Raw genomic sequence first — 13,612 nt, forward strand, 5'->3', positions numbered from 1 at the left:
ACCGTTCTCTTTCCTTTCAATGGAAACCAGAAACAAACTCAATTTTATGCAAAGTTGATGAAAAATCTTTTACTAAATAAAATTAAAGGTTTAAAACAAGAAGCTAATTTAGAGCTGCTAATAAAAAAATGGGAAATTTGTTCATTTTATACACAAGTATTCATGCTGCAGTACAGCAGCTTGCACAGGAAGTTAGAAAAGTAACAGTTTAACTTTCCAATGAGCAACTGCTTTAAAGCTTGTTGCTTAAAGGAACTCTGAAATAAAAACACAAGATGAGCGAAAATATTAAATATGAAGGCCAGGATTTTATGCTGTGGAAAAGGACAACCTAAAACAATGAAAATAAAATTACAAGAAAAAAGTCACAGTATTACTAGTTTATTTTGGTAATACTGTGACTTTTTTTCAATTTGACTTATTCTCATAAATTTGTTCTTGAATTTTTACATTATTCTAGTACGACTTTATTTTCACGACTTAATTCTCAAAATTTTCTGTTATTCTAATGGCTTTTTTCTCATACTGACTATTGTAACAATGGTTTTGTGAAGTTTGATATTCTCATTTTATTATGACTTTGTTCTCATAATACTGATTTCATTCTCAAAATTTTACTTTATTCTCTTATTATGACCTATTATTGTATGAGTTTATTCTCATAATATACATTTATTCTCATTTTATTGTATTTTTTTAGTTTGCCCCTAATTCTGTCATAAATTCTGTACAAGATCGACTAAAAACCAGATATTCAACTAGTTGAGCTAGTTTGGTCAAATGTACAACTAGTGCAGAGTATTTGCAAACTTGTAGATAAAAATGATGGATGATAAATCATTTTGAATAAATACACCAACAGCTTGCCATAGAACTGAAGCCTGAAAGCTAAACGTGAATCAAAAGGAGCTTGAGCAACAAAAATAATTGAATCAAGGTTTCTTAGTAAAACAGTATCAATTAGGACAAAAAATACTTTAAAAATTTTCCCTTAAAATGGCAAATTTATTGGTTTTAGTCGACTGAGGCTCCCAAAAGACACCTGGTGTTTAAAATGAATTGTTCTGTAACCAAAGATGAATTTTCTGGCTTAAAATTGGGAGTAAATAAAGCAAAAGTTGTAATAGATTTTTTTTATCACATCCAAATGATGGTAGAATTATATTATAATAGTTTTTCTACCATATTTTGGGTGAAAATCTGAGTATTTATCAGGTTAATAATAAAATAAACTGCAGACACTTAAATTATTTGGTCAAAACTTTAATTCAAGCTGCGTTTATCACATGCACACACCACTCTGCACAGGCAGAAAGGGTGAAAAAGTCTGTAGTACATTTTAATATAAAGGTAAACCATTTTATTATTATTAAAATCGTTTTTCTCTGAAAAGATCAGCTTTAATTAGCACGCCAATCTTTGCAAATATTACATATTAATCTACAGTTAATACACAGATGCAATTAAAATATTGCATTTAGGTCTGAACTGTACAGCTACTGTATATAATTTGTACAGAAGTCACTGCTTTGCAAACAGGAAATCAAAATTATGCAAGAAAAAAAACAAAAACAATGTTTTCTGTTGCATTTTTTGTTAGTCAGCAATTTGAATGGAATATTCTCATGTTTAGCTGTAATTTGGTCCAAACCCGGAAGAACTGAACGTAATGCCCTCTACATTTTGATGACGAGGCACTTTTTCCTGGAGAATGAAAGTGAAAACTTGGACCAACCTGACATAAAGCACATCCCGATATGAAGCAATCTACAACAAAATTATTCGATTTTTACGTCTCAAACTCATTTAAAGCAATAAATATTACCAGGAAAGACTCACATCTCAACACAGTTTTACATTCATTATATGTCTTCTACAGTTTTAATCACATCTTAATATAGCAGCATCTCCTCGGCAGCTAAGAAAATTGTGGAAAATTTGTGCAACGGAGCCAAAGTTAGGGAAATAATCGAGAAGCTATGATAGTTCACAACCGTTTTTAGAAATCAGAAGCATTCGTGTTTCGCCCAAACTCCAGACTCTTCTCTTTCTCTGCTCCAAGGTTCCTTCTTCGAAGTGCAAAAGCAAATTACTTTAATTAGGACGAAAGAAGCTGCAGCCCAACAGTGTAGGGATTCGTTACCGTCTTGCCATAAACTGCATCAGTTGATTCGTCTGTTTGAATAAAAACAAAACAGTAAATATATCAAACTAGACATTCACAGGAGGAAAAACAACATTTTTTTTAAAAATGAAGATATATTACCTTCTTCTTTTCTGGAAGTACAGACGGATGAGCCACTGAACCACAAACGGCCAGATTATGGCGAAGGCCAGACTGGTTGGTGAAATGTCGAAAGGCCACCATGATGGATTCTAGGTGAGACACACACACACGTTTATAAAAAATAAAAATAAATAAAGAAACAAAAACAGCAATATGTGATAGAGACGCGTTACCCGATTCCTCTTGTTGCCCGGAGGCGATCCGTAGGAAGGCAGAGTCACTGATCGAGCCTGAAAACACAACAAAGAGGGAGACAAACTATTTTTATTTCACTAGAAATTAAATGGATTCATCAAACTTTCCATCCATCCGTGTTTTGGTTCTGATCTCACCAGGTTGGCGGTTAGAGCCTCTACGGTTCTCATCCTCTCCAGAACGCTTTGGATGTCTTCCTGAACCCGGGCCAGCGCCACCACGATCTGCTCATCCAGGCTGCCTCTGGGTGGTACCGGTTCTTCCGGTTCTGGTCCGTCCCCGCTGCGGTGCAGCTGGGATCCCGGAGCGAGTGACCTGGAGCCTTGGAAGCAGAAAACGGCCATCGTTAGCGACAGATTTATGTAGGATTTTACCCTTTATTAACGACAGAGTTTAACACCAAACTTTAATTTTGAAAATAAACAAAGTTTGAAAAGTAAATGGAGATGAAGTTCCATCTTGACATTTCATTTTTAGACATTTCCATCTGTCTTAAGATTTTCCCAAAATGTTTTGAATGGATGGCTGAGCAGATAGATTTATTTCAACCCCCTCCCAGTGTGTTGGTCCCGGTTCTACTGGGCCCACTAAGCTCCATCTAACTCTAACTGTACCTGAATGTCCGTCCTCTTCCCGTCCCCATCGGTCCAGTCTCAGAGACGCCGTCCCTCCCGTCTCCCTCTCTTCCCTTCTGCGCCTCGCAGCCTGCGGCGGATCCTGATCTTCCTCCAGGAAGTGGCTGTCCTCTTCCTCCAGGTCGTCCAGAGAGCGGTTCTGCTCAGAGTTCTGGAGCAAACAGAAACCTTCAGTCAGTACCTCAGAAAGTCTGACCCAGAGTCCGGTTCCAGGGTTTGGACTTGCCTCTTCCTGGCCAAACTGGTCCACAGAGTCGCAGTAGACTTCGCTGTCAGAGTCGCTGGTCACTTGGTTGGTTCTGGTGTCTGGAACATGGAGGATGGAGATTAAACAGAACCGGGCCACGTGGGTCAGGCCTTCACTGATAAAAACAAACTGATCAAATCAGTCGATCAATCGATCGATCGATTGGACGGACGGATGGACATTTTGAACCCATTACATCCAACATGGCGGACGTTTTGAACCCATCAGATCCAACATGGCGGACGTTTTGAACCCATCAGATCCAACATGGCGGACGTTTTGAACCCATCAGATCCAACATGGCGGACGTTTTGAACCCATCAGATCCAACATGGCGGACGTTTGGAACCCATCAGATCCAACATGGCGGACGTTTTGAACCCATCAGATCCAACATGGCGGACGTTTGGAACCCATCAGATCCAACATGGCGGACGTTTTGAACCCATTAGATCCAACATGGCGGACGTTTTGAACCCATCAGATCCAACATGGCGGACGTTTTGAACCCATTAGATCCAACATGGCGGACGTTTTGAACCCATTACATCCAACATGGCGGACGTTTGGAACCCATCAGATCCAACATGGCGGACGTTTTGAACCCATTAGATCCAACATGGCGGACGTTTGGAACCCATCAGATCCAATATGGCTCCACCTACCTGTGTGGTGTCCGTTGGTCAGAGGCTCCCTGTTGGAGGCATCGTGCTCGTCGTCGGCTCTCTGATGGCTGCCATTGGCCAGGTGGGAGCCGCCGTTGGACAGCTTCCCGTTCTGGAGTGACGCTTTGTGTCTCCTGGTGGAAATCTTCTTCTTGGGTTGAGTGGCTACAGGAATAAAAAACACAATGAGTCACCAGGAAATACTCTTCATCTAAAAAAAAGAAGAAATCTGTGTTACCCTTTCGGATCTCCATTGTGTCTTCTTTCCCCTCCTCCTCTTCATCTTCATCCTCCTCCTCTTCCTCTTCCTGCTCCACTTCTTCATTTTGTCTGAGCCTGGCGGGCCGGGTCTCCAGGGTGCCGTTCATCTCCATGTTTCTGATGATGCTTTTCGCAACACTTTTTGATTCCATCGAGTTCAGCACTGTTCCAAATCCTGAACAGAAAATGGATTTTATCAACTCAACACACAAATCTGAAAATCTCATAGCAGAATCAGTGAATAGGGGCCTCAGGAGGAAAAATGAGGAAAAAAATGCAAAAATATGTATATGTTTAAACCATAAAATTTTAATAATTTTTTAAAAATCATAACATCTAATCTATTTTTCAACCATTATTATAAAACATCATAATATCAGTTTTAATGAAATTACAGCTAAGTTCATCAAAAAAAAATTTTTTTTTTTTTGCTAAATGACAAAAAAAAGAGAGAAAAAACCCCCCACCTCTTTCTATCCAAAAGATGTTTAGGCAAAAACACACAAAAAAATACTTTTGAAAAAAAAAAAAAAAAAAAAGTCTTAGGCCAATATTTTAGGAAGGTAATGATACAACTGTTTCTCAAAGTGGGGGCCTCCAGTCCTCCAGGGGGTGCTAAGATGCATTAGCGTCTGGCTACAAACTATGCAAAAAAATATATAATTTTTTTATCCATTGTTTAATAATTATTACATTTGTTTAGCATAAATTGTGATTTTAGTTGGACATGAGTTCTTAAGGTTTTTTCTAGGAATGCTTGATGGTTCCTTTGGTAAATTTGTATATTTTTGTTAAAATCTTGTCAATTCTGCGCTTGCTATGCTAGCTTAATGAGCAAAGCACTAGCTTACATTAGACTGGCAGCCAATCAGGAACTTTAGCATGGCAAATAGCATTTCAATAAATTATATTTTGTAATGATGATTAAAAAATTGCAGAGATTTTATGATAAAAAACATTGGCTAAAAATTTCTGGAAAATTTTATTTTAGCATTTTTTTCCATCATGCCATTTAGGGCTTCATAGTAGGAAAAGATTTGGGAACCTCTGTGCTAATCTACTCTTTAATATGTACAATATATAACAGCATTGCTATCAAACACTACAAGCATACTAGCTAAAATACCACATATTCTACTCTATATCATCTACGCAGTCGCATACTTGCCTTCCAGTTGCCTAGCAAACTTGGTTAAGCGGGCTGAGCAGATCAGAGGCAAATTGTAAACAGTTAAGTTTCGTTAGCCTGTTTTTGACTCCATTAAAAAAAGAAAAGAAAAAGAACGCACCTGTGCTCAGGTCCGATATCTGCGTGATTTTTTTCTTCTCGTCAATCAGCTCATAGAACGGTCCGAGGATGCGAAGCAGCTCCTCCACCTCGTCGGTCATCGGCATTCCCTCCAGGATCTGTGGGTTGAACCCAAATTATCGTTTGTTACAAACCAGAAAAAAATAAACTACATGTATTTCAAGATTTAAAGACAAATGTATTTTAGAGCCAAGAAAGCATTTGAAATTTCTCTTAATGTAGGAAGAGACGAATCTTCAGGATCATCACTAGCCATGTTCCCATCAACTTTTCTAATATGGATTTTGAAGTATTGTATTAGAAAAGATGGATGGAAATGATAAAATTCAAAATAACTTCAAAAATACTATGCTCTCTATGTGGTTTTTGACTTTTACAACAAAAAGGGGCGTTGAAAAAGTTTTGAGGTAGTGAATATTCCCATCTACCAATGGATTTGTGCCTTACTAAAGGCACGAAACCCGTCAAAAATCTCACAGAGGTGGACTCTTAATTATTTCTGAGATGTATTTTCTCAAAAATGAATTTCAGGTGAACTAGGCACACAACAGAGTGCTTTTAAATCCCTCCGTAGGGAGCTGTTTTGCTAGGTCTCTAAATTACACCTCAAACGCTATTTTAAGTTCCTCCTCCTTACTTGACTAATCACTATTTCAATCTTGACTTTCTGAACTCAAACTGAAGCTAGCTGCTAACTAGACAGGTAGATATAAAAATAACTGTTATAAACAGTTTTTAAAACATGATGTATGCCCACTAAGTTTTGCAGTAATATAAATTTGAAAGTTAAGGAAACCAACCAGCTTCATTTGGTCGACGTACGCCGCCATCGCTTCTTCTTCAGACATTTCTCCAAGAGAATTCCACGCATCCCTGTTTCACAAACGTGAACAAGTAAAAAGACAAAATAAATAAATGTCAAAACTCCATGTCGGATTAAATAGCTTTCAAACATCATCAGTTTTGCAAATAATTGCTATTCTATCCAGAGTTAAAGTGAGATTTCTTCAAGAGATCCAGAAAGTTTTCTTTTTGCCTTTAAATTCACACCACTCTTAAAAATTCCTCTACATCTTAAAGGTGGATTTTTAAAAAATGTCAGCAGAAATATTAATTAAAAATAAATACTCTTTGCCAAAGTTGTGCTTGTTTTCTGCTTTTTAAACAGAACAAGTTTGGCTGCCACAAGGTCAGTGTGTTCCCTGCAATCTGTGGGTCAAAGGCTGAGTGACTAACTATGATTTACAACATTCTTAAGCAAAGAGAGAAAACGTCCACTGCAAAAACACAAAATCTTACTTTGTTTTTATTGGTCTAGTTTCTAGTGCAAATGTCTCAGCACAGGATTTCCCAAATTTTTCCATGCAATAGCTGCCACAAAAAGCATGAACCTCTGGAGAAAACATCACCTTTCATTATGTCTGTATTCACTATTCAGTCATTAGTACACTCATTTAGCATAAATCCCACTTCATGCTTCCTGATTTTAGATGGCGATCAGTTTTGTGGGGGAAATGTTTATTAAAATATTATGACTTTATTACCAAATGATACATGTTTTCACCAAAATCCCCTCTTTTGATAAGAAAATATGTATTTTTTTATATTAAATAACATCAAATTTTGTTTTATTCCCACAGTTCTCATGTTATTTTTAGCAGCAGAGTCCTGCAGGGCTGCTGGACGGCTCCTTTCGTCTTCTTGCTTTCTCTGTTAGTTTGAGGAGCTTCATGAATTTGACTGGCAGAAATGAGCATCAGAAATAACATTGAAATTAATTATTTTAAATGCGTTTTATTTATTTTTAAAGCATGACTGAATAATAGGTACATTTAAGATTGAAACATTTATAGTATTGAATTTCCCCCCCATTTTCCCTCTAACTTTTGCAGCCCCCACTTTTAAAAACACTGTTTTAATACATTTAAAATAGGAAAAAACTAACTTACAAGTAACTTTTCACCAGGTAATAGAAGCTTTTCTAAGTCAATAAATCCTTAACATTGAAGAAAAAGTACTAGTTCACTTATAACACAGGAAAATCTTTTGTTACAAGTAAAATAATCTGCCAAAATTAAGGAGTTTTTAATTTAAAACAAGCTATTTCTCGCTGAAAAGTTAATTTTAAGTTAGTTTTATCTTATTTCAAGTGTAGTAAGATATTTGCAATAGAAACTAGAGATAAAAAGTTGGAAAGACTTTGTGTTTTTGCAGTGTCCTGCTTTGTGGGTCAAAGGTCACATTCCAAACGGAGTCCAGAGAGCGCAGCTTGAGAAAACGCACAGAAGAATCTCCAACTACAGTCGTGTTTTACATGAAAAGCTCAAATAAAAGAGTTAGAGGAGAAATATACAAACCATTTTGCTTTGCCAACCACGTCCCAGAATCCGGGTCGGGGAATATTACACGGCCCGATAGTGGCCTGTTTATAGTAACTGTAGAACTTTAGCATCATGTCGTTTGATGGCTGAAAGGGACCTGAAAATAAAAACAACACGTTTACGTAAACTGTGTTTCTAACTGGTGGTAATGTGAACAGAGCTGGAGCGGAGGCCGATCTGTGCTGCAGGTCTGCTGCCAAAGTGGATTAGTTAAATCACTCAAGCTGCTGCGGCTCACCTGACACCAGGCTGCAGTTGGCGTCTGATTCAGGAGCAAAGTAAAGGGCTATTCCACCGCTTTTAAGGATGTAATCGATTCAAAATGGAATATGACACAATAAGTAGATTCAGAAAGTGCAAAATCTCCTGTTTTCCAAGCTGTTCCCGCTGATTTTTTTTAAAATTTCTTACCAGGTTGCTTTTTACTACAATAAATCAGAGAATCCTGCAGATTAGAGGCGTCCAAACTCTGACATTTTTAAGTTACGGGACTCGAGAGCAACACATTTATTTATTTTATGGACACACAATATATCGGCACTAAAATCAGTATCGGCTGACATTAACCATTTTTTTAGTATATTGTATCGGTCCGATAAATAAAACTGGGCCGGTACTAACAACCGATATTTATTTCCATCTTGTTGCCGTCTGTTTCTGGTGTCCACCCCCGCCCCCAAAGGTGTCAAAACAGCAGAAAAACACATTTAATATCGATAAATATTGGTTATCGGCCATAATAACACAACAATGGCATTGTGATCCTAAAATTTAAAATTATACTCACTAAAATAGAAACAAAACTGTATTTATTTTTACAAATATTTTTGAATTCACAATGTTTTTATATAATTTTTCCTCAGATTAAAACATTTCAAGTTTTCACTGGATGCTCTTAATTAACAGAAGTTAAAAAAATAAAAAATAAAAATCAGACTTGTGGTTTGTAAATAGAAAACTGCAAAGTGTGGCATGCATTTTTATTCAAATCCCTTAAATAAAATCTAGTAGAAATAAGACAAAACTAACTCATGCAAAGCTTTTCAGCAAGAAATGTGAGCTTGTTTCACATCATTAATCCCTAAATGTGAATAAAAGAAGTTCTTGTTCTGATGGCAGAGTTTGAATATATGTAGACTGTACTCACATTTTTGTAAAGCGCCTTTAGGTGTTGTAAATTTCTACAATAGAAACAAACTGAATTGGATAAGCTACCATGCGTTGGTATGTAATGTAAAATACATTCACGTTAGTCAATATGTTCGTTCTGGAGCTAATTTTCTGTGAAATTTGAGAAGTAGCCCTTTATTCCTACACTAACTCGAAAGTCAGCTGAACCTGACCAGTTCTGACTTAAAGTCCTTCTGAACTGGTCAAGCTGGCAGCGGAAGTCGCTGGTGGTCTTTACTCACCGTTCGGGGGTAAACTCTTGATGACTTTCACCGCGGCTTCGAACCTTTTCTGGGTCAGACGTTTCTGCTCCTCCGCGCTGACACTCTCCACCTCCATGTTGGTGTCGGTCAGTGACAGCTAGCAGGGAAACCTGCCTTACAAAAAGCAACAAACACAAAACAAACACAGATCTGTGAGTTAGCAGCCTCTGTTTTGACCGACAGTAAGAGGATTCGACCAGCTGAGTATGTAGGACACAGCAACTCTTCTGCGGCGCAGCGTCAGTTGCGCCACTTCTTGACGCTAAATTCCAAAATGGCGTGAAAACGGTCAAAGTAAAAACTCTAAAAAGACATCACGCACCTTTCAACTTAATGTTTATCCAGCCGTCAGAACGCAACTTGTCCTTAGCCCTGAAGTAGACGCCATAAACAGCAGATAAAGCTAAGCCGGAGTGCATCATGGGAGCTGCAGTTTTCTTCCAAGGGTAAGTCCTACAAACACCATAACTCTCAGGTTTCGTCCGAAAACGGACTCCTAAAAAGGTAGTTTAAAGGTTTCAGTGAACGGATTTTACGGATATAAAAGTTAATTATTCTATGTACTAAAAAAATGGTTCAGAATTTTTTAAAAGTGTTTTTTTCCCCGTGTAAATGTCACTTTTGCTAACGCATACTAGCTTGGAACTACACATCCCAGCATGCTCTGTAAGGCATCCCATTTTTTCCCAGATCGAACCGTGATAGGTGACCTCGAAAGAAAAGTTTGAATTCTCACTCTGTCTGTTTTAGAGAAATTCTAGAAGGTAGTGACATTTAATAATTTGACGAGCAAAATACTAACACTGATGTAAAAAAGTAATCATACTTTATATGTACATGTTTTATAGACATATAGAAGAGCATGTTTAAACAATGCATATCTTTGAAATATATTGACTTGTCTTTAAATGTCTTTATATTTCACTTTATTAATGTTTTGTTTTATTCTTTACAACACAGAACTGTGGTTGTGCAAAAAAGAATAATAGTAACTCTTATTTTATTATATAATTATTATAATAACATATTTATTATTATTACTATATTATTTTAACAATAATATAGTAATAATAATAATAATAATAATAATAATAATAGGAATATCAGATTCAACCCAAGGAATTTGCAACTGAGTCCGATTACTTTTTTAAACAATGTACATTATGTGCATGTGTATTGAAGATTAAGAAAAACATGAATATTTTAATCGTGATTGTATTTTAAGCTTGATTTGTATTTGATTTGGAAAGTTTGTGTAATTCTATTTGTTTAATAAATTAGTAATTGTTTTGCTTCTTTAGTGATATTTAGGGTAGAGTGTCACAAAATCATTGGGAAGGAGAAAACTTTTGTTAATGTCATTTTTATGTATATTTCTGAATATGCACCTAATTTACACAGCCGTACTGTACTGTGACTGCAGGGGGCGCTCTTTCTTTGTCTCAGTTTCTTTCACTACATACTAAATGCAGAATAAAAACGTATAAACCAAACACACAATTCTGAAGTTTGGATGAGAAGACATTTTAAAAATGCATATTACAATTGAAGACCATGAAAACACTTCACCCTACACAGGTAGTGATGTCACTGAATAAAACGTGAACCCCGATTGCGTGAACTGAACCAGATTGTAATAGTGCGCTTTTATTATTTTGAATATAAAAATGTGACCAAATTTGAATTATTTGTACTTGATCACAATGAAGAGTTTTAGTTTAAAAAATGTTAAAAACAAAACAAATTTTGAATAAACAATTTCTGACAAGAAACTCATGCCAAAGCGATAATGGAACCTGAATGGAACGGTTGGTGACGTTAATCCACATCTGAGTGACACCTCTTTCTCAACACAGACGATCTTCGAATTGAGTTTACGCCAAATCGGGGCCAGGAATCCCACAATACCAGGCGGAGGAAGAGGAGGGCTTCTTTTTCTTTTTTTCCCGAGTCAGAGCTGTGGGCTGGTGGCTGTTTCAATCAGAGGGAAGGCAGAGAGAGGGAAGGGAGGCTCTGCAGGGAGAGATGTAAGATGGCAGAGCTACAAATGTTGTTGGACGAAGAGATTCCGGCCGGGAAGAGAGCGCTGGTGGAGAGTTACCAAAACCTGACGAGAGTAGCCGACTACTGCGAGAACAATTATGTCCAGGTGAGAAAGTTTATTTTTATTTTCATTTATGTTAGCAGGCCGACACTTTTATCCCGTTCTCTCCGCGGTTTGAGAGGTTGTTGGGACAGGAAATGCGGATACAGAAACTACTCCCGGGAGCAAATTCAGCTCGAAAATCTTCAAGTTTTAATAAAAATTCTAAAGATGGTGCATTTATGACCGTCGGACGTTTTAGTTTTTGTGATTTTGATCAAATATTCTCCGTTTAAACACGGGGTGTGTCTACTTTTTTTTTAAGTCATTGAACTGGGTTGGTTTAAAACTGCTCCCACTCTCACCACTGATGATAACGAGGCCCATTTTATTTTACATCAAACGCTACTCTTGTTTTCAAATATATATATATATCCACAGGACATGTTGAAAGGATATTATAGTTTTTTTGTCTGGTAGTTGTGGTTATATTTATTTTAGTTGTCAGCAAAATTATGAGCCTGCCAGTCAGCTCTTTGTAGGGTCGTTAAACACACCATTTAATACCACAAAAACTGTAAAGTCTCCACAGGGAGCTCATTACAGTAGTGGTATGGTAATGTCTACAATATTAGACCTGTAAGCACCATGTTTGAGTGTGGCTTTTTACTGTTGCTGCATTATTTTAATGTGTACTTAAAGCTACTGGTCAGACTTTTCTGTAAAATCAGTCAAACATGCTTTATTACATATGCAACAATATGTCAAAGCTGTTTTTTTCAAATTGTTTTATTGGAAATGGTTCTTTAATCAAAAATATCCCAATAAACAAGATTCCACTAGCAAATGATGGTGGTGACATCACAGAAGGCAACTAATGACTTTATTTCAAAATGTTTGTTTTCTAGATTATTTTTTTTGCTCTTTATAATTTTCTTTTCATAAATTTGCTGCTTCAGATATTTTACTTGAACTCTGTATAGGCATTTACAGTACAAAGTAAAGGCTCCTCCCCCACCTGTTGCTGTTCACTCCTCGTTCATAGGAAGGAATAATTAGGTTGAAACACCATTAATTGTACAATTTTCCACTTGTTTAACTCTGATTGTTGAACGGCAAAGTTTTCATATGGTTAAAAAAAATATATTTAATAATATAAAGTATTATTAAATGCAGCATATCTAAGACGTTCCACAATTTTTGGTTTGTAAACACTTCAGCTAACTTTGATGCAGTCTTTAAGTGGAATAAAATCTCCTTGATCTGCAGAGAAGGAGATAAGTTGTTTAGGTAAATTAATCTGCATTTTCACTCTATGCATTATCACTAGTGGAAAATCATGTACCTATATAAGGAAATCCAATTAGGAAATAACATTTACTTATTTTAAGGATGGAAAATATGTACAGCAACAAATCAGATGGAAAAATAATGTGTTTTATCTCTGTTTTTGTGACTTTTGGTCTAAATCTCAACATCAGTGACTGCCACGATCTTTTTGTTATTTTGCTTCATCTCCCTGTTGTGATGTCATTGAACCAAATATATACAAGGAAGTTTTTTAAATGTGCCATTTAAAAACAGATTTTCTGAAATCCTGCAATGGAGTCATATTTTATTGTGCTGTTGTGAATGTTTTAGTGGAAAAATAATAAAAACTTGAACTTGGATTTTTGAAAGGTTGTTAAATGGTTCTTTTACGTGTTAAAGTTTTTACTTTATTGTTATTATTATTATAAAATTTATTTAATTTTGTTTAGCCTGTTGATAAATTTGATTTACTTAATTGTCTTTTTTAAATCTGTATTTTTATTATATTTATTTGGCTTTAAACCTATTACTGGTGGATGGGTAGTAAATTAAGGTAAATAAAAACTCTTCTGCATGGGAAGAGAAATTGCTGCCCAGATTGGAAAATGTATGCATTAATTTATCTTTGATTTTAATTTTAAGGCAAATTCTGGAGCAAACCTGAGCCATAATGTTGTGTTTTCAATATTGATTCAGTGGATTTCTTCATAATCTACTCAAACATTCAGCCAGTTGTGTCTTGGTGCTGTATTGGTACTTTCTTTCCAAACAGGAACCCAACATATCAGCTACAGAGGGCGTGTCC

At 36.3% G+C, this 13,612-nt stretch overlaps 2 protein-coding genes across 8 annotated transcripts in view; one reads left to right on the forward strand and one right to left on the reverse strand.

Moving 5' to 3' along the window:
• Positions 1 to 1,247: 1,247 nt before the first annotated feature.
• Positions 1,248 to 9,842, reverse strand: acbd5a (acyl-CoA binding domain containing 5a). Of its 2 annotated transcripts, none has more exons than XM_014997379.2 (13): positions 9,736 to 9,842; positions 9,393 to 9,523; positions 7,957 to 8,077; positions 6,400 to 6,472; positions 5,580 to 5,697; positions 4,268 to 4,465; positions 4,030 to 4,194; positions 3,344 to 3,423; positions 3,097 to 3,268; positions 2,620 to 2,804; positions 2,461 to 2,517; positions 2,267 to 2,376; positions 1,248 to 2,175 (listed from the first exon to the last, which is right to left on the reverse strand). In XM_014997379.2, the coding sequence occupies exons 2-13, from the start codon at positions 9,487 to 9,489 to the stop codon at positions 2,163 to 2,165; spliced, it is 1,389 nt and encodes a 462-aa protein (XP_014852865.2). In that variant the 5' UTR covers positions 9,490 to 9,523; positions 9,736 to 9,842; the 3' UTR covers positions 1,248 to 2,162. The 2 variants fall into 2 exon arrangements, with proteins under 2 accessions (XP_014852865.2, XP_087857516.1); XM_088001390.1 differs by having other exon boundaries at positions 9,393 to 9,527; positions 9,736 to 9,825.
• abi1a (abl interactor 1a) overlaps positions 9,744 to 13,612 on the forward strand; it is a 50,739-nt gene continuing 46,870 nt past the window's right edge. For 3 of the 6 annotated variants that reach the window (XM_014997362.2, XM_088001386.1, XM_014997367.2), the window contains exons 1-2: positions 9,744 to 9,859; positions 11,270 to 11,562. In XM_014997362.2, coding sequence (XP_014852848.2) covers positions 11,446 to 11,562 — 117 coding nt within the window. In that variant the 5' untranslated portion in view covers positions 9,744 to 9,859; positions 11,270 to 11,445. Of the gene's footprint in view, positions 9,860 to 11,269; positions 11,563 to 13,612 lie in introns of those variants that run through there. The other 3 variants (XM_088001387.1, XM_088001388.1, XM_088001385.1) reach the window with 2 other exon arrangements.

Source organism: Poecilia mexicana, unplaced genomic scaffold (genome assembly GCF_051168715.1).
Source record: "Poecilia mexicana isolate PSO_F unplaced genomic scaffold, ASM5116871v1 scaffold_20, whole genome shotgun sequence".
Taxonomy (NCBI): Eukaryota; Metazoa; Chordata; class Actinopteri; order Cyprinodontiformes; family Poeciliidae; genus Poecilia; species Poecilia mexicana.

Coding starts and splice junctions, on each gene's coding strand:
- acbd5a (XM_014997379.2), bottom strand. CDS start 9,489: ATGGAGGTGGAGAGTGTCAGCGCGGAGGAGCAGAAACGTCTGACCCAG. Junction 6,473..7,956: donor GTGGTTGGCAAAGCAAAATG/GTTTGTATATTT, acceptor TTTGTGAAACAG/GGATGCGTGGAATTCTCTTG. Junction 2,377..2,460: donor CGGGCAACAAGAGGAATCGG/GTAACGCGTCTC, acceptor TGTCTCACCTAG/AATCCATCATGGTGGCCTTT.